Source organism: Pocillopora verrucosa, chromosome 6 (genome assembly GCF_036669915.1).
Source record: "Pocillopora verrucosa isolate sample1 chromosome 6, ASM3666991v2, whole genome shotgun sequence".
Taxonomy (NCBI): domain Eukaryota; kingdom Metazoa; phylum Cnidaria; class Anthozoa; order Scleractinia; family Pocilloporidae; genus Pocillopora; species Pocillopora verrucosa.
The window spans coordinates 14,804,908-14,825,712 of NC_089317.1; the positions used below are offsets into that span (position 1 = coordinate 14,804,908).

The window sequence follows — 20,805 nt, forward strand, 5'->3', positions numbered from 1 at the left end:
AACAAAGCTATCAAAGTTGTGTTATTGAATTATACGCCCATCTTAGGTCTCTACTGTTTACGCGGAGTGTGACTGAATCATTTACCTCGCCAAAAATTGCAATTCACATCTCAGTCATCTCAGGTCGCTACACTTTGTTGTTCGACGTCGAGAGGTCCTGGAGCGAGCAAGACAGTGACTAGACAGTTTTAATCCTTCCTTCTCGAGAGTAATTATTGACAATCGGTTTTCATTCCTGAGGAAACTTTGGAACGCGCTGTTCTGTGCTCTCCATTCTGCAGGTATATGTTGGAAATTGTATCTCAAACGCATTTCTGTAAATATTTATTAAATGAAAACTGTTACAACGCAACGCCTTAATTAATAATTAATACTTCAAGCGGACACTGTAGTATAAAAAAAAAAATTTAGCGTGCCCTTACAAACAACAAATAAGTCAAATTTTTTTATATTAGAACAAACACTTTTGTTCTGTGTGCAAGTGCTAATGTCCTTTGTAGAATTTAAGCAACTGTATATCTTGGTTCAAACTAATTTACAAACAGACTATATTTCTGTGTCTATAAATACGCTTTTTAATATATTCAACTGACTGTCCGATTTGAAATAGTTTCGGGCCGTTAGAGTGAAGTTTATATGAGAATTTAGGAATTATTAAAGCAATCTTTTTTAGACGTCTCACGTTATCGTTTGCGTTTTAAATAAAATAATAAGCTTAAAGTTAAGGAACATGTCACATCGAGACAAATTCAACTGAGTAACAAACAGCCAAAATACTCAAATTACAGCAAATTAGACTTTACCTATACCCTTATGTTGATATCAGATGTATTTCTTTTTGTGCTGTAAGTTTACAGTACCGCCTTGCGAATAATTATATACTCTTTCCAAACGGAACGATTTAAATATGTACATTTTTTTAACTCAGTAATCTTCTCTCGGAAGAAAGAAAAGAAAATTGTAAACAGTTTACATTACTCTAACAAAACAAACAATCAGGAACTTTTTTCTTCTTCTATGCTCCGCCTCCAAATTAATGTAACTCGCCGTTTTTCAATCCATTCTCTTTTTGATTTAAAGTAATGAAGTTCAACAGGTCAATGCGTGTCACAATTCCAAATATCATCTCTTTTTCATCCGGTTTACCTTTGTTGGAATCTGAGGTTGAAAACAAAATCAAGGAGAAATTACGAAACAGGCAATAATGCACATAAATATTCCACCACTATGTTCATTTTACCAAATAAGGTCACGAGAACGCGCGAAATATGCCACAGTATAGTTTCACGATGTTACACTGTAGAACAGGGCAAAAATGCGGATCCAAATGAATGATCCAAACTTTCATTTTTTTTTTCTTTTTTGGGCTTGAGTTTTAAAGAAACGGACTTAAAAGCGCGAAACGGACTTAAAAAGCGCGACAGATACATTCTTTGGTAAGTCACAAAGAACCGGTTCGTTCGTATTGTTTCAGTCTTCTGAGTAAAGGTGGTTAGGAAGGTGATCATAAACGTCTGAAGGTAGCCACATACTTTGTAGCAAGAGCTTAATAAACTTGACGCAACAGCGGAGAACAAACGCGGACAACAGCAAAGCGTTGAAAAAAAGTAACGTTTTAGATCACTTTTCCAAAAGAAAAAAAAACAAACTGGATAAATCTTTGTCGATTTTCCTCTCTTGTTTTAGACGGGATAAGAGCGGAGTGAGAAAACAGGAGGTAGGTTTGGGTCATTCCATCGATTTTAGAATCGCACCGACGTCTTTGAGCTTTACGCTCTGTACAATGTATCACATATTGCTGTCAGCGGTCAGAATTCCGCGTGGTTGACGAACAAAAGGAAGGGAGACAGAATATTTCACTTGGACAGGAAGGGCGATTCGCTGGCTGTGATCTCAAATGAAAGGCCTGCAAGGAGGCTACTACTTTCCAAGGTCCGCCCAGATCCCAACCAAAGCATCTAACACTCTAACCGAATTCCCTTCCTTCGCCAGCTACGTTGGCTAATAAATCATATTTTATATAGTATGGACTTATCCTCATGTTAGAAATTACCAAATCACTTACAGAGTCGTTGCCTGTGAACTACAACGGCATAGTGATCATGATCCAAGATACGAGACAATCGGCCAAGGGTAGTGTCCAGTGTAACCTGGTGAAAAAGTAAAAAATTAGAGCTCCATTGAATATAAAGCTTGCTTTCTCTGTGTTTTTATATAATTATACTTTTGAATATCACGACACCGGAGACCCTTCTGAAAGTGCGAGTCTCGTTGACTAACGGCCAGTTCAATGTCCGCTCTATGCTTTTAAGCGACTGGCCCCCAAAAGCATAGGAGGAGAACGCTTTAAAGAGCTTTCACTAATTACCTTCTTAAAGTTTTTGTACACAGAGTTGATAATGGGGCTTTCAGATGTGATTCGTCCACTAAGCATCCGGGACATTATGTTACCAAGGGTTACCATGCCCATCACGGACCTTGAACGAAAAGAGAATAGGAATGGTATGGCTTATCTGTTAAGATTGACACCTGTGCTCAAAGGTGTAGATTTGGTTAACATCGCCTTAACGAAAAGAACGAGCGCTTCATGAAGCCTTCCGTGGTTAACGCAGGATATCTTAAAGAAGATCGTACTAAGGAGAATGACAAAACAGTCTATTCACTGCATTGCAGGTAATTTAGTGTTAACAACTGGGTTGAAAACGTAAATTAGCCACCGTAAAGAGTAAAAAAGCTGACGTTTCGAGCGTTAGCTCTTCGTCAGAGCGATGGGCTCTGACGAAGGGCTAACGCTCGAAACGTCAGCTTTTTTACTCTTTACGGTGGCTAATTTACGTTTTCAACCCAGTTGTTAACACTAAATTACCTGCTATACTCTCCCACCGACGCAGCACCACAGTTTCTTTAGAAACTTACCCCTTTATTCACTGCATTTCTTGATGCGGAAAACAAAAAAAAAAATCAACCAACTCATAGAAATCTTTGCAAAGCATTTAACTGTCTAGTTTTAAGACACAAGGATTGCACACCAACATTATAACTAATGCAGCAATATTGCTTTCGATAACTGTTGAAGAATTTCAGAAAACCTCGGAAAATGTGATCTTAAACTCACCCTGTTTCGTCGACAACGGGAAGTTGATCAAAACCTTCTCTGCAAAACAATTTAATTTTCAAGGTAAATGAAAACAAAGGAACAAAGAGGGAAAAGAGAGGGACAATACTGAGCAGTCAAGGTATCCGCTGGGATATGTCGACTTCTCCAAGGATTTTGAGCAGCACCGGAGATCTTCCCTCACTTCTACTTAACATCCTCACACTGGTCGCCATAGATAAACAGGATGGAGGCTTGTATATTATTTCGTTCTTCTATGGCAAGCAAGGGCTGCCTGATCTTAACTCAGATCTTAAAGTCGTGCAAATAACTCTAACTCAGAAGTTCAGAAGATTGTCAGCTTTCATGCACACGTTTCGAAAAACATACGACGTTTGAGAGATTTTCTTCAACTAACTTTGAATTGATTCAAAACTTCGGATGCTTGGACCAGCGGCCTATCACCCTGTTTCCTTATTTTCTCTTATCAACACATTTTGTTGACAAGACTCATAATAAAAAAGTTCTAAATTTGAAATCACTATCTCCCAACACTTTTGTGCCTAAAGGCGATAAAGGTCTCACGACAATGCTCGTGATCATTTTATTCAATTCGTTGCAGTTATTGAGAGTTACTTACTTTGCACTAACACATTCAGGATTGAGTTCAGCAGAACTTTTTACTCATGCAAGTATGTCGCTTCCAAAAACTTTATTAAAAGTATTTGAAAAATCGGGAACTTATCAAAAATGCATTCCACAGTACAGGGAGCAACAATGAATTTCATTCAAAAGAGCGAATGAATGAACACAATACCTGTCCATTATGTCAATCGACTGTTGACAGGTGACAGTTGGCAAAACAGTCAGAGGAGTTTGAAGGTCAATGCAAGAAATTTTCTTTGTCCACCACCTTTAAAATCATAAATGTTTCGTTAGTGCTGTGACAAAGATGGTACATGGAGATTTTTTTACCATTCTTCAAGTTATATAGGTAATAATAACACAATGACAATCGCCGAGTGTAACAGGGTATCCAGTTAGATGGCACCATGGTTAGATCGCTCCCAGTTGGATCGCTCCAACCAAAAGTTAGATCGCTCCATCAAATAAGTTACTTCGCTACCAACATAAGTTATTTCTCTCCATGTTGTAATGTGAAGTATTACTTAGCAATGAGGTGATGATGTGTCTTGCGACGATTCAAGTGCATCGTATTCACTCTGTCCTTCAGATTAGCCACCTATATATACATGTATATATAGGTGGCTAGGTGTATAGCGATGATGGAATAAATGATCCTGGTTACACTTCGTGATTCCGTTACATGAGTCTTTATTTGTTCTTTCTGCGTAGCTCGCATTTATTTCAAGCGCGCGCAAGCGATATTAATCGATCGTTAGGTAAGATATATACGTCATTTGATGAATTATCAATTTAGATAGCTTAGTTTTACTACCTTTACCTTAGATTTCAACATGGAGTGAAGTAACTTATGTTGGGAGCGAAGTAACTTATTTGATGGAGCGATCCAATCTTTAATTGGAGCGATCTAACTGGGAGCGATCTAACCATGGTGCGATCTAACCATAATTCGTGTAACATAACTAGCTTTAGATCCCCTTAGATGAGTGAGTCGAGCAACCATTTTGCCGCAGCGCGCAAAAAGTAGAATTAAAGTTTTTTCCGATCATCGAAGAGCAACGCTGACAAAATTTATACCTCCTTTTTCTGTTAAGCATTTCAAGAAAAAATGATAGAGATGCGACAGTTACTGTAGACAACACTTTGTATGAAAAAAATGTGAGACATGTTTTGGTGAAAATCTACCAGTGTAACATAGCCTTCATTGCAAAGTGTATCTAGTTAAAGGAAACATACCAAAATTTGCTGTGGTCTTCATTCCTTTCTTTTTCAAGAAATCCTTTGTCTTCCATCCAGTCGTCACTCAAGAATTTTGTCCTGTGAATGTCATCAAACAGTTGTAAACTACCTTGTATTCTTCATATGATAATTAGATATAATAACATTATCATTATTTTGCTGCAAACACTCGTTGGGAAAAAATCAGTTATGACCTTACATGTAGTTCCTGACAGAGTCTGGTAGAAGGACAACGCACTTCTGTCCCTCACACAGAGTCTGGGCTGCCTTCACTGCAGCTGCCATTGCACTTCCACAAGAACCTCCTAAGTAAGAAATGGTAATTGACTGAATATATTTACACATAATCATTCCACTATTTAGCTATTTTACCATGTTGAGTCAACAGAACATGCAAAATATGGGGTACTCATGCCTGCCACTCACTGGTAAGTTACGTTTTTCTTAAATTGATTTCAATTGAGGGATATGGGTATGATTAGCATAAAATATGATTGTTTACTTTAGGGAAGTCTTGCAGAGAAGTTTTGTCTGTGACTGTCACAGAACTTTTAACAACCTGAAAGGATTGTTGTCGGCCAAACCTTCTGGTTTCTGTATAGTACATTGAATTATGTCTGTAATTTGTATTTGAAATATGATTAAAAAAAACAAACTGAGAGGATTGGATTCAACTGAGCTAAGTATTATAATTATGTTAGATGAAAGTACATAAGTTTGACATCATGCTATCACTGCTAGTTGTAGGAGTGATAGTGATCAAAGCTATAAAGCTTTATCTACACTACATGTTGATTACTGAACCCTCCCCTAATAAACATCACCACAAATGATGTCCCTCTAATCCTTTTTATCACTTCCAAACTCATACAGGTGATGCCTCTTTCCAACAAACATAGGCATGCGTAGCATGCAAGAGTTTATTTTTTAGCTGGGTAGGTTGAAATGGGATACTTTGTGTTCCTAATGTTTTCATAACTTTCAAAAGAACGAAAATGTCACATTACTTCACTTCAAGAGAAAGAGAAAAAACTTAATTTATCTAAACTCACAAGGTATCTTGTGGTTAATTGTCTCTATTGTCTATAACTACTTCTGAGCAAAAATAAATTGCATCGGTGTCACACTTACTGTAGTCTCCTTTGCAACCATTGTTTGGTCTTGTCACACAACGCACCCTATTCCCCATAGGAGAGAGAGCCATTGTGCGATGAGACCAAATAACAGTTGCAAAAGAGACTACGCTTACAGCTGTTCCTTGTCTACAATTAGGTGCCTCAAAAATATAATTCCATGTTATTCTACTGCAAAAGGCAGACAAACTGTTGTATCTCCAAATATATCTATGAGGGAAGACATGCTGAGCAAAAGAAAAGGATAATATTTAAAAGAGGGTTCCTTGATTGGTTGTTGCTAATCTGGACTTTGCCCTCTGTGTATGAAATATGTGATAAAATGTAGGTTGTTTACAAGGAATTAACACACAATTGAGTTAATTCCAAGGTAGCTAAAAGCGAATTTTTTAGTCAAAACACGGGAGAATGTGTGGAAAATTCACTATCAGTAGCATAAAGTTTCATACAAATTTTGTTTCTGTGGTGTTGGATAATGCAGTTAGAATATGAAATAAAATGAAGGTTGTTTCCAAGGAAGTGGCATGTGATGGAGCAAAGTCAAATGTGGCATAATGGAATTTGATTGGTAGAATATGATTCAAGCACATGAAAAAGTGCCTTATAATGTTCTTGTAGTGCAATGATTGGGTATGTTCTGATAGGATTTTGGACATTGTTTTCATAGTATGTGATGGAATGTAAGTTGTTTGGCACATGTGTTTTGAGAAAAGGAGCAGAAAAACATTTTTAAACAGTTTGAACTTAAAAATTATACAATAAAGGTAAATGTGACTGTTTCATATCCTGATAAATGTGGACCTCACTCGATGAGGTTCTTGCAAAGTCCACAATCATAACACTTATCAAATGGGCCCAAATTTTCTTGTTAAGTCATTCTTTGTGCACAGCTTCTTGATTCCATGACATCATTTACAAGAAAACAATATGTGAATGCTGTTATTGGTGCATAATATCCAAATGCTGTGATATGATTGGTGTGAGATACATACCCTAATGCCGCAATCTGATTGGCGTAAGATACATACCCTAATGCAGAAATCTGTTTGGTGTGAGATACGTACCCTAATGTGGTGATCTGATTGGTGCGGGCATTACACCACTCTACAAGCTAATAATTTTTTTTTTTTTTGTAAAAAAAAAAAAATTAAAAAATGTTTGATCAATGATATCCTATGAGAAAACATACCACACAGCAATCCTTCTTCTTTAATGAGTCTTCTTGCAAAAGTGAATGCCTCTTTGTCTCCAACTTTGTACCACTTGTCAACAACTGAACGGTCCAGAACAGTTGGAACAAAGTCATAACCAATACCTTCAACCTAAATAGACAGGTGATAGTAGTCAGAGGGACCAAATTTTGTTTTCAGAAGACATCATACATGCTACTATAGGTGAGTGGTGATAGTAGTCAGAGGGACCAAATTTTGTTTTCAGAAGACATACATGCTACTATAGGTGAGTGAAAATCATCATATTGTCCTTTAAATTATTTTCAGTCAACAGATATTGGGTCAATTATGAATAAACTTAAAACTGAAGAAAAATTGTTTGCCCTTGTATAGCTTTTATTTCAAGGAATATCTACATGGCAATTCCTGTCCAGCAACATCTAAAAACAGTGACAAAGCATACAACCTTGATGTGTTCTTATATTATAAGGGTGCAGTCCTGTTGATTAGTTTGAAGAAAAGGCAGGAATATGAATTATTGTGTGCATGCTGTTATATATGTACTCTAGGGAGGTCAATCACTTTCTTTGATTCTTTTTTTTTAGACTTCTCTTAAAAGACTTGTGCAATATACATGTACAAGTGATCTTCCAACAATGAGAGAAAGAAAGTAATTGAAGGAAAGAGGAGGAGATTGCAACGGGAGTGCATATGTAGATATGAAATGAAACTGTAGGTTTCACTTTGTTTTTTTAATTTATTATAAATGGCATCAATTTCTAAAATTTGAATTATAAAAATTAAATGTTCACTGACACTTTGGAAAAAATGAGGTCTTTTTCAGTAGTGCAGTGGTTCTTGCAGTGGATTTAATATTTAATACAAGAGTATGGTTAGAAATCCCTATTAATAGTAACCTACATTATATATTGGATTGTCACAATCATTGAGTTCTTCTGGCTCAGCTAGGATGGATCCATGTGGATCAACACCTACAATCTATTGAAAATAACATTATGTGCAGACAAAATGAAAAATAACTAAATAAATGAACAAAACACTAAAATTGAATTTATAAATTAAGATGTTCAACAAGGATGTAAAAAAGGCTTAAGAACACAAAACAAAACAGAAAAGAAAAAATGTATTGGACAAAATGAAAATCTGTAATTTGGAAATTGAACTTACAATCTGTAATTTTTGAAATAGAAATTTTATAATGATTATGTTGTGTAAAAAGAGGGTTAGAAATAATTTCTTGTATGCTCTGCTTTAAGTACCTTAACATTTGGGCATTTTTCTTTAATCCTCCTGGCTACTCCAGTGATTGTACCTCCAGTGCCAGCTCCAAGCACCACCATGTCAACTTTACCTTTGAACAACACATCATACAATCATCAATCTGACTTTCATCACATCGCATTTTCCTTGTTTTATTTTAATATGATGACATGGCATTTTTCTCCACAAAACAGGTGCATCATAACAAGAACTTCATTTCTGCCCCAGACTGCCTAATTACAGCAGCTTTAATTTTAATTAATTAGATTATCATGCACTCATTAGCAAACAAGTTAGTAGTCACATACCACCACACTGCTGAACTATCTCTTCACCTGTTCCATCATAATGAGCCAAAGGGTTGCTTGCATTTCGATACTAAAAGTGACAAATCTTAGCCTCATTAATTCATACATTCAATAAAATTTACCAATTGACCTCTAAAAACGCATTAATAATTTAATGGTTACTCATCAGTTTATTATCAATAACTGTTAACTCGACCAGTGCACTTATGATGGAATATCACTTCAATTAAACAACTACATCACTTCCAATTTCTAAATTTAAAAAAACTACAGTTGAACCCCATCTTACACCAACCATGGTAACACTGTCAACTCATCTTTATGGCCATGTCATTATTACTGATACTACTGTTTGGTGCTGCAAAATCACCATACATTTTCTTATAAAAAAAAAAATTCCATCTATGTGGGTGCAAAAGGTACCCAAATTAATTATACACATGAAAGTACAGAGGTGGAGGAAGGGAGGGGGGTTGAACTTGCTATGGGTTGGTCAGTTTTAAATACAAGTACAATGAACTCAGAAAATAAATAACTGCATTAGGCTCAATCATTTTCTGTCAAAACTCCTGACTATTACATGATAGCTACCTATTGTAATCAAAGGCACCAGATAGTCTTGTAAGGGTTTTGAGATTAATGAACCAAAAATTTTGAAAGTTATGACTCAATCTCCCTTAAATTTGACCCTTCAGTTGATGACTAGCATTTTCTCTATCTTGATTAGTCAGAAATAAATATCATGTTTAAGTTAACCCAAAAGATTGAGTAAGAGGCAGGAACATATTATAATTAATTATAATTATGTCATTTCTTAACCTGATCCAAGATGATGGAATTTGGGATCTCACAGTTGAGTCGTTGAGCAACACCAATGTGTGATTCTGAAGTAAACAGATAACACTTTGTTTCATCTACAAGCTCTGTTTTCTTTCAAATAAGATATGAGCTATGGCTCATTCACACTTTATACTATGGGTGAACTTCTTACTTTTGAGGATCGTAACATGTCTTGACATGGGTGTGTTAGTGCTCTTAATGGAGAAAATTTAGGCAGGGTATTAAAATTGTTCCAAGAAAATAATAACGCATCAACAAGCAAAACAGGCTGCAGGTAAAGACAGCTGCTTCTAATCTGATCAAATATTTCAGAAATATAGTTACAGTATTGACCTTGCCTTTTTCTTAAATACACCATTCTTGACCAAGCGAACAAAGGTGTGTTCTCTCCTTGATCATACTGGTATAAAAAATGTATTTACATAATACAGGGGACTTGAGGCAATCCCTAAAACATTACTACTGAGAAGCAAGACATGCTTAATAAAGCCTTTGCCCTGTTGTGCACCAAAATCAAGTTTTCCTGCTTCAATTAAGACCTGATGAAAATTTTTAGTGGACAGATACCAACAGGAGATCTTTCTCCGATGTGAGTGGCTTACATCTTACTATGTGAAAGTGACCAAGGCTTTATAGCAATAGAATTACTTAAAAGGAATCTACATGACTTGATGTGGCAGTCACAATTTAAAGAGTGAATCCATTTGTGATAATATTGTTGTTTACCTGGTGAGTCAAACTTGGCTTCTGTTGGTGTACGCACTATTTCTGCACCTAAGGCTCGAAGGACATCTACCTAAAAATAATCAGGTATTTGCTGTAGAGAGATCAAATGAATCAAACCAGCCAGAATTCCCTAAAAACTGTCAGGATAATGCTAACTGCAAGCTTAGCCATGCCATGAAGAATGAATTATTAGCAGGAGTTATACTTTATGGACATGGACATATATGGCAAAAAAAAAATTTATGAGTTCAATACGACCTTAAATTTTTGAAGGAATTTTCAGTTTTCTTTTCAAGCAGTATAATCTTAACTATGAACAAAATGGAATAATCCTAACTTTTATCTGGGTGAGGTGAGCTTAATAGGGCAATATGTATACTCTTCTGCCCAAAAGGACTGATACAACAACAAAATCAAACAAAGTCTCTTTTTCCACTTCATAAAGAATTTTTTTGGATTGAATGAAGTAAATTTAAAGAGCTTATATTTTGCTTATATCTTTTGGTTTGAGAACTTATTTCTAAGGATCAAGGAGAATCTGAAAAATATAATGCAACATTAAATGTTTACAAATTGGTACAGTATTAAATATATTCCAGCAGGTCAATACCTTTTCCTTACTCATCTTTTCAGGCATTACTATAATGCAGCGATAACCTTTCACAGCTGCTGCTAAAGCCAGGCCAATTCCTGAAAACAGGCATAAAATAAGTAACTCAGCACACCAACCTTATAGATTCTTAAGGTCTCTTTCTTTATGGTTATCCTTGGAGGAAATCTCTGTGAACCTCTATGTAATTTCACAATGTAGTATTAGATTTCTTTCAAAAGAGGTCTGTGATATTCTTCATACGTGAGACCAGAAGTTTTAACAAATAAACATCATTCACTACTTAAGCTAAATTTTCAACAAGAAATTTTTGAGAACATGTCTCAATACCATTGGTTCAACATGAACAGCTCTGGCAGGGTTGGTTTGAGTTTAGTCCAAAGGGTAGAAAGCCAGTGCTATGGAATATTGATTATTGAACACACCTCCATACACGCCTACAATTATGATGCAATGTGAATCCGTATTTGCAATGCAAAGCTAATTTAGTTTAACAGTCCATATTCACTTCCACCAAGAAGGAATTTTGCTACTAAACAATAGAGAACACGGTAGACTAACTGACCAGTATTTCCCGATGTCGGTTCAATGATGGTGTCTCCAGGGTTGAGTTTGCCTTGGCGCTCGGCATCTTCAATCATTCTCAGTCCTATCCTGTCCTTCACTGAACCTCCTGCGTTGAAATACTCGCACTTCGCCACTGAAAATGAATCAAAATTTAACTTTTTATAAGCTGACTTTTAACAATAGAATAAAGGGGGTAAGTTTGTAAAGAAATTGTGTTGCTGCGTCGGCGGGGGAGTATAACAAGATAATTTGATTTCATCAGCCCGAGTTCATGATGTAAAATTGGCTACCGTAAAGAGTTTCTAAGCTGACGTTTCGAACTACGTCCGAAACGTCATCCGAGAAACTATTTACGGCGGCCAATTTACATTATCAACTCAGTTGATAACACCATGTTATCTTGTTTTTGCATTAGAGTCAGAGTAATGGTCATTTGATGACGGACGCAAGTATTTCAACTTAACTTGAGCTTTTACTCACACAATTCACATTTCAAACCACAGCTTTTCCCGATCTTGTTTATTCGAACTAGTGGGGTATTTCCAATGCGATGAAGAATATTTGGAATGATCTTGTTTTCTGTCACCCTAAAAAATTCGAAAAGAGTTAATTTTTCATCAAACGACGTAACTGGTCTTGCCTCACTAAAGTAGTTCCATCACTTACGCGGTCTTGTTGTGATGATGGGGAGATTCACTTTTCACTCCCAAGTGCCAAGTACATTTTGAGGGTAAATCGGGCCGAACCCATTGCCGTTTATCACCGACAGAACTTGATCGTTTCAACTCGTGATGGGACATTTCTCTTAAAACGCCTCATAAGCCTACAAAATCTTAAGATGTCTCTCACAGATGACCCAACGGAAGTTGAGTTCTTCTGGTCCGTAAGATATCCTGTGACGTAATGTCGTATGATTGGTTACCAATGAGATGTGATCAGTGTCTGAAAAGCGCTTCGGGCAAATAGTATTCTCCATGAACCTTCACCCGGACCACTTCTGTGAACCACCCCTTTTTTTGAGAACTGACAAATTTTCATTCCATATGTCCTTAAACCGACGTATTCTAAATGTTGTTTTCAATTCCATTCCTGGAAATTAGAAAATTATCAGAATATAGATAGATAGATCTTTCCTTCAGGGCTTTCCAATCGACTGGTTAATATAATTATTGATAATGTGCGCTCAACAGCAACTGCATTACCCTTCTGGTTGTCGTTTACGTGTCAAACACGCCTTTGCTTGAGTTTTTGACAATACTCATCTGAGAGATTTTTAAACCTATTTCAACTCAAAGCGAATGATATGAAGGAGAAGTAACCAAAAAAAAAAAACAAGCATTGCTTACTTGCTAGCCTTTCTGTTTCCCTTTTTGCGTGAGCGGAGGAGCCGCGCGAGGGTATGAGACGAAAATGAACTGGAAGTGGTGGGGCGAGGGGGGGGGGTGAGTTAAGGTGTGGGGGAGGGGAGATCGGAAAGTAAAAGAATTCGAGCCGAATGTTGAGTGAATTTTACCAATACTTTACTCTTGAACAGGTGTGACACTCAGTAACCCCAGAAACAAGATTTAAAGGCCTATTTATACGGTACGACTCTGTCGCATGCGACAAGCTTACGACAGGCCTACGACACGAATTGTATCGTGTAAATCAAACCTACCACTCGCTTACGACTGTCGTGCACGTCACGAAAAATGTCGTAGGATTTTAAAACATGTTTTAAAACGCTGCGACAATCGTAGCCGAAATTGATAGAAAATGACGTATTTTGTGACAAATTTCTACTGAGTAGGGGAGGAAGGTGAAATTTTCTTGCGTCAAAATGGCGGAGGAAGTCGCCTCCGGAAAGTCGAAGACTGCTTCCAAAGCGAAAAATACATTCTCAGATGAGGAAACAGAGAATATGATATCACTGTGGAGCGAGGAAGAGGTTCTTTTCCTTCTCTTGCAAATTATTGAAACAATGACCGCGGCCGAAACGAGTGGTATTGCACGCGATTTTGGCATGTCGTAGGTGAAAATGTCGTGCGCGTGTAAATTGTCCTAAGTCATGTCGTAAGCCTGTCGTAAGCTTGTCGCATGCGACAAAGTCGTACCGTGTAAATAGGCCTTAATAGGTTCAAAAATGAAGTGCAATTTTTCTCGGAAAGTTTTATAAACTTAGAAGCCCCTAGTTTGAAAACAGGTGAGGAAAATGGTATGTTTAAATTTGATGTAAAATAGGATCAGGATTTTGAAAACCAGACAGCCCACCCCTAGCAGAGGGTCCCCGATAGGTTTTCCGGGATCCGGGATCGGGCTTATTTAAAGGCCGGGAATTTAAAGTAAAAGGGGAACGAGATGCGGGATTGTTATCATGAACGGGACTCGGGAATCGGCGATTTTGAGGAGCGCGATTCTGGAAACATACACTTAAACAAACCGAGAACAGGGATGTCCGTTGACGAGAATTTATGAAGAAATTGATCTTCTCGTGATCAGTCCACGAAAAGCACCAGGCCAACAGGCTCTCAAGCATTCGGTAGGTGGTCAGGCTGTTCGGCGACATTCTTGAGTTAGTGCGCGGCAATTTAAGTTATATCAGACGCGAAGTTGCTAATTTACCAAAAATCCTCAATGGCCCAAAGGGTAACAAGGCATGTAAGACTGCTGCGTCAGTTGAAATGCTTAATGGCCTCGAAAACCCTCATGGTGTTAGATTACCCAAGAAACTTTGTAAATGCAGCAAAAGATGGCTTAAAGAGGACAGCCCGTTGAGTGGTGTACTATTTTTCAAATCCAAATTCTTGGTATCCTGTACTTGGACGTGCCATGATCCTGTCGGCCATACCAGCAATTCAACCGTTACCACCTCTACAGGTGACAGTACAGAGCATACAGAAGATAAGGGACTGGGCGTAAACATTTGTTGCAGCAGTGGGTCAGCGCTCTGTCAGACAGGAAACAACGATGGCAATAGCTGGAACTTCCCCTTTATACCTCTATAAGAGAGGAATTCAGCCGAACAAACCAGTCAGCCTCGAAAAGATGGACTATTAGAGTACGATTCCCCGTGTGATGATGGTGACAATCCATCTTTGGAACAAGACACTGATTTTCACCTGGGAAGATGAAAATCAGCTTCATTAGAAGTATTCGCTTCAACAGCAGTGTAATGGCTGCCACGCCTTTACCACCGGACATTAATTCGCTGTAACTTTGATTCTTGTTGAACCGCAACAATGACGTCACTGTTTGTCCGTTAGGGACGTGATCTTTTAGGTTCCACCCAGAACCGCATTTTAGTTGGTTTTCTTGCTTTGAGCTAACGATAAAACGTGCCTATCGGAAGAGCGCCTTTTTGCCCTCCTTATCTTGAAGTTCGTTTTGGTTAAACTCTTACAAGCGGGACTGTTATGTAAGTGCCTTTGTTCCTTTCTTGGTGCTTGTCTAAATATCTAGTATTTTGGTAGTTTCGCCTAGTTTTTACATGTTTCTTTATCGCTCGTTTTCGCCACCTTGTAACACGTGGCCAACGTTGTTCACGCTTCGTTAGAACGCTATACGTTTTTCCCAATTGGTTATTAGTTTTTGTTAGAGTTCGTTTTCAAGCAGTTTTCTTTTATCCTTTTTAGAATTTAGCTCACCTTCTTCCTTATAATTTTCATATTTCAGTTTACGATAAGTACTTGGTTACCTTGACAACGTTAAATAAAACCATTCAAAGCTTCTGCGCAAAATATATCCTCGCTTCATAGTGTGTATTGCTTTGCTTGTGTCGGCCGCTACAAGCAGAATTGTGTTCAATTAAGTTTTCTTTATCTCCCTTGTTATGAAACCATGGGATTGCCGTCATCTTTTGTGTTTTATGCACTTGTTGACATTGTTATTCGTCCGACCTGTCTGTACTAATATGTTTGTCCGTGATCGAAGTTTAACGGAAGAAGTCGTTATCGTGACTTGCGTGCGTTATTCGTACAAAGCTTTGAAAACTTCTAAAATAAACAGTATCATTATTTTGATGAAAAGAGATGAACTTACGCCTTACGGTGACCATAGACTTCAACGGATCAATGCTGGTTGAGAAAATCATCACCTACCGAAAAGGCCCTCCTAAGTTTAGGAAATGGACTTAGACAAAATTGTATGATCGGGATCGGGATTGACCAGTATAACTGTCGGGGTTACGGGATTGAGAAAAAATTTTAGTCGGGATTGCGGGATTGAAGAATGCTATTGGAGACCTTCCTAGCAAGTATTCTAGTGGCTTTTATTAGAACCAGTCCAGTTCTACCTTTCCTGGTGGGTGCTGCTCTCCGAAAACTTAATGCTATCAAGCTTACATGACAGCTCTTAATAAACTCTACTTCTATGTTGTGGAACAGGCTTTCATTTCAACATCTGTTAAAATTTTTCTTTCTTATTCATTGATTTCTCTATCACTTGATTCCTACAAATCAAAGCATGACTCAAAAAATAACCGAAATAAACAAATAAACAAATTTATTTCAAATCAGTTTTTTTAGTTCTAATACTCATTTACCACCATTTAAAGTTCCGAACAACCAACCGTTAAAATAAGATTAGAAGAAATGAAAAAAAAACCCTAAGAATTAACTCAGACACTCAGCTGTGGGATGATTTCTAGCGATGTCATCTCTCGTTCTAATAATCAATCAATAAATAATGGTCATATATAACTACAATTTTGATATAATTCAAAGCAGAAATTTTACTAACTTTAACTTATTGCTTCAAATGAACAATTTTGACCTTATTTAATTGCACTGAATATCATCAACAAGTCCAAGGGAACTGTTAAAAGCCACAAAAATTCTAAAGTAAAAAATGCTAACTACACTACGAATACATTTTATAAATTAAAGTAACACACTAACAAATTTCAATAACCAAGAATATTGTTACTGAATAGGGTTCCAAAATGATACCAAAATTTATCTATGATTACAAAAGCTACTTCTAATTTTGTAAGCATTATGTCACTGTCAACCATATAAAACCTACTGTCTATAGATGTGATGTAACAAAACCAGGGCCAGCCAGATTAAGCTGCACTCTTTTAACCAATCAGAACTTCACCAGTGTTTAATAGTAATTAGTTAAATTACATACAACCCTAATCTTGAAAAAGACAGGTGAGTGAGGATGAGGCAGGGCTATAAATAAAATTTGCTTCAGGAAAATTTGCAGGTAAAGACCAAGTTGAACTTAATCAATTCCCATGCAAACTTAACAAAAGTATAGTGGAGCCTCCACTCAAGGCACACAAACTTTGCCGCCAAAAATGTTCATATAAGCTTTGTATTTGTTATCTTCGTTGAAGAAAACATCTGTCCAAGGGAAAAGGGACACTATTTGTGGACCTCAAAGCCTGTTCAAGCCTGTTCTTAGCCTTCATTCAAGGGAAACTAAAAACCATAAAATGCTCACTTTATCCAACACAACCTTTTTCTTTGACCACCAATATAATGAACTTGTACAAGTAAGAGTTCACTGAAAACTACCCCAGAAATTTAAGTTAATCACAGTTTTATAAATACTCACATCATTTATCCGCTTGAATAAATGATTTCTGTGGATTTCCATCCAGAATAATAAAATTTTATTTTTGCAATGAGGTAATCATTAACCCACACCAAACCACTTATTACTCAGGACACACTTGTGTTTGTCTCCAGGATGTCTCCTAACATTAGTGTGAAACATAACAGAACATCACAATGTGTCAGTTGGATACTGGAACAAAAAAAAATGAAATAGAAAAATATAAACTTTTAAAATCTAAATTACCAGATCTGGCTTAATTTATTAAATTAAATATCATCTGCTCAAGTTTTAACCTCAATGCTTTATTACTGTAGCAACACCTACACTACCTATAACGTGAATTTAATCCTTTCTATCATCCTCCATTTCATGTGATCACTAAACCACCAGTATTTGGTGCTACAAGTTCTCCAGTGCAATCCTCTTGAGAATCTCTGTTTCTAACATCTTCAAGAGGTTGGGCTTCCATTTCAACATAACGCTGTTGCCAGGACTGTCTCCATCCCACTCTGGTGATGTGATACACAGCTCGTGCCAAGAAAACAGCTCCAATGATCACAAAATAGCTCCCATAAATGACAAACTGGGAAGATGAAAGATTTCATTTCACTTTCTGGTCATTGTTTGCAGTAATTAAAACACAAGTTTAACAGAGTACTAACAGAGTTTAAGCATTCCCCAGATGCTTAAATTATTTTTCAGGGTTCTCAACCCTTCACTTTCTAGTGGTCAGTGTGAAATGCAGACTGCAGACTGAAGACTGGGGGCAAAATGCAGACTGAGGGCAAAATACAGACTGAAGACTACAGACCAAGGTAAAATGCAGACTCACTTCTTTAGTTGAAATTTATGAACATTTCTGGTTACTCTAAATGATTAAACTTAATTTAAGTAACTTGAGACTTCTACTTGCTCTTAATTTGTTTCAATTTAAGGAAGACTCTGCCATTTTTCCAGAGAATTAAAATACCTCAGAGGAAAACTGAATTTTCTGAGCATTCCTTTTCCAACAAGAAGTTCCACATAGGTTAAGTTGACCATGATAGTGGCAGATTTACCTCAGGTTTATACTGAAGTGAAACACCTCACAGAATAAGAAAGGCTAACATCAGGGGATATTGTTGGGAAGTTTTTAATTAGACTCTTATCTTGCACCCACAAATTTGCATTAAATTAAAAAAATTTGCATGCCTAACTTTACAGCACAAAACAAAGGTATGGGAAACAGCCTGGTTTCTAATGTCCAAATAATTGAAATTGCTGCTGTGTGATGAGAGTCTATCACCACTACTTTCAAGGCCAAACAAAATATACATGAGCTACATGTATGTTAAAGCTACCTAATGTTGCTCAGCAGAACTGTTTATTCCTTAACAAGGGAAATATCTTTAGCTGGCTGTGTACTATATATTCAAACACTCACATTTCCTGTTCTTACCTTAAAACAATATGTCAATGCCAAAACCATCTGAGGAAGTGAAGTTTGAAACATCAATTACCATGAAGATTATTGCCAGCCTCTCTTGAATTATGCAACCTCAATCCAGCTCACTTTTAAAGTTTTTGCTGAGAAGCAGGTTTTTTTAAGAACAAAGTCTGCATTTTACCCCTGGTCTACAGTCTTCAGTCTGCATTTTACCCTTAGTCTGCATTTTACCCCCAGTCTGCAGTCTGCGCCTTATGCTGACCACACTTTCTAGTTTGACAGACACTCTTGTAATTTCTAACTAACATAATAAATGCATGAATACCTGTTCGATAACTGAAAGCTTTAGGTCTGGTCCATCCACCACAACTGCTGTCAGGATTGTTGACACCAGCAGTGCAGCAAACATATTTATTCCAAACACCAAGGCAAATCTTGACATTTCCACATGCTTAGCAATCTGCAAACTTAAAATAGAAACTAAAGATAAATCATGATATCCACAGTGTAGTGAACATCAGGAAGTTCACACAGTATTTGTCCTTGTAAATTGTAGTGTGAATAAATTGTTGCAAAATGTTAAGGCAGTATATTTTTCTAAAGAAACTGTGGTGCTACATTGGTGTGTGGGGGGGGGGGGAGGGGGGTGGGTGGGTGTTACAAGATGATTTGATGTTATCAACTGAGTTGATGATGTACATAATAGCCATCATACCAGTTTCTAAAGCTGATGTTTCAAGTGCTAGTCCTTAGTCAGAGTGTACGAGGAAGGGCTAATACTGAAAATATCAGCTTTACAAACTCCTTACATGGCCAATTTACATCATAAACTCAGTCGATAAAACCAAATTATCTTGTTGCAAATATATCTATTTGACCCTATTAAGGTACAGCTTTGTGACTCAAATTAAATGACAAAATGCTACAACATTGCTTAAAAAGATACCAAATTTTTGTTTTTGGGGCATTTTGACGTCATCACTATATCTTTTACAGAATAAACATACCACAACATGAATCTTGTAGATGAAATAATTTTTCTTTAATACAGGATATTTGAGAGGAATTCATTTTTGGCTCTAATTTTGACTTTAGGAAATAAAACTATGTCATGTACTAATTATTTTAATTCCTTTTTGAAAAAAAGAACAGTTACCTTGCTATTGTTATCAGGAAAGTATATGCTGTGCGAAATAGGATATACATAAGATAGGCCAACCAGATATTGCTGGTATGTGCACTTTGGAACAAAAAGAATGCATCAGCTACAGACACCACTCCCAGGCACAACTCTCCAAATATGGACCAGTTAATTTTCACATGTGCTAATGCTATAGCCACCAATGACCCAGTCAAGTGTGAGATTGCAGTGACCCCACCATTGTAAATTTTGTGGTTATGAGATGGGTAGATAATCTCCCATAAATTCTGTACGTAATTTTCAACTTGGAACTCCCCGCCAGTAGCAAAGGCCCACCAGAGAGACCACCGCAGCAATTCTTTGTCAGAGTAGCACAGCTTAAAATCACGAAACATGGTAATCATTGTTCGCTTCCAGGATGATATACAACCGTTTCGTTGTTCTTCGATGAGATAGTCAGATTCTGTCCTAGTGATAAAAACGTTTCCAGAAGCTTTTGGTAGCAGGAGTGTTAGAATACAAGAGATTGAAACACTGCCAAGAGAGATGTAATTAAGAACCAGATAGTCAGTCACTTTGAACGTTATTAGAAGCTGTCCAACAACTCCAGAGATCAATCTTCCCAACAGGACTGCCGCCCTGGTATAACTGGTCACGATCTTGTAATGATCTCTCTCAACTACCGCATAAATATAAGAATAGTAAGCTACTTCAGCTCCAGTAGCTACTCCATAGACGAACTGCATGAACTGCATCGCTAAGACTCCACCGGCCCAAATCAAAAGGATTCTCGTGGCCAAATAAGCCAGCCCCTCGATTATAATTACGGGTTTGTATCTCAGCAGATCTGTGACTAAAAACACTACTAACAGAGTTAAAAGGTAAGAGTAGGTCCATACGGGGTAGATTTTTTCCAGATCCTCTTCGGTCATATTCTTTTGCGCTTTCAAGTATGGAGTTAGGAAAGGCTCTGATGGTTTCATTTCTTTGAAAAAGCCATAGGAACAGAGAATCAAAGTAGCTTTGATCCAAAACTCCATCGTGGTGCTCGAGGATGCGTCACGTGATGGCGAAAAAAA

General features: G+C 37.2%; 2 protein-coding genes across 2 annotated transcripts; both read right to left on the reverse strand.

The window, feature by feature from the left end:
* Positions 1–933: 933 nt before the first annotated feature.
* LOC131773562 (cystathionine beta-synthase-like protein) lies at positions 934–12,505 on the reverse strand. Its single transcript, XM_059089509.2, has 17 exons — positions 12,282–12,505; positions 12,096–12,202; positions 11,614–11,748; positions 11,049–11,128; positions 10,439–10,508; positions 9,692–9,756; positions 8,873–8,942; positions 8,564–8,655; positions 8,205–8,282; positions 7,301–7,433; positions 5,178–5,283; positions 4,976–5,056; positions 3,912–4,007; positions 3,116–3,154; positions 2,369–2,477; positions 2,066–2,150; positions 934–1,158 (listed from the first exon to the last, which is right to left on the reverse strand). Exons 1-17 carry the CDS (start codon positions 12,413–12,415, stop codon positions 1,034–1,036), a joined length of 1,605 nt encoding a protein of 534 aa, XP_058945492.2. The 5' UTR covers positions 12,416–12,505; the 3' UTR covers positions 934–1,033.
* A 3,572-nt stretch (positions 12,506–16,077) lies between these two features.
* LOC131773559 (thiamine transporter 2-like) lies at positions 16,078–20,789 on the reverse strand. The gene is made up of 3 exons (XM_059089506.2): positions 19,742–20,789; positions 18,911–19,052; positions 16,078–17,742 (listed from the first exon to the last, which is right to left on the reverse strand). Exons 1-3 carry the CDS (start codon positions 20,764–20,766, stop codon positions 17,527–17,529), a joined length of 1,383 nt encoding a protein of 460 aa, XP_058945489.2. The 5' UTR covers positions 20,767–20,789; the 3' UTR covers positions 16,078–17,526.
* Positions 20,790–20,805: the final 16 nt, after the last annotated feature.

Coding starts and splice junctions, on each gene's coding strand:
- LOC131773562 (XM_059089509.2), bottom strand. CDS start 12,415: ATGTCCCATCACGAGTTGAAACGATCAAGTTCTGTCGGTGATAAACGG. Junction 5,057..5,177: donor GACTCTGTCAGGAACTACAT/GTAAGGTCATAA, acceptor TGACATTCACAG/GACAAAATTCTTGAGTGACG. Junction 4,008..4,975: donor GAAGACCACAGCAAATTTTG/GTATGTTTCCTT, acceptor ATGATTTTAAAG/GTGGTGGACAAAGAAAATTT.
- LOC131773559 (XM_059089506.2), bottom strand. CDS start 20,766: ATGGAGTTTTGGATCAAAGCTACTTTGATTCTCTGTTCCTATGGCTTT. Junction 19,053..19,741: donor TTCCTGATAACAATAGCAAG/GTAACTGTTCTT, acceptor TTCTATTTTAAG/TTTGCAGATTGCTAAGCATG. Junction 17,743..18,910: donor AGCTTTCAGTTATCGAACAG/GTATTCATGCAT, acceptor TCATCTTCCCAG/TTTGTCATTTATGGGAGCTA.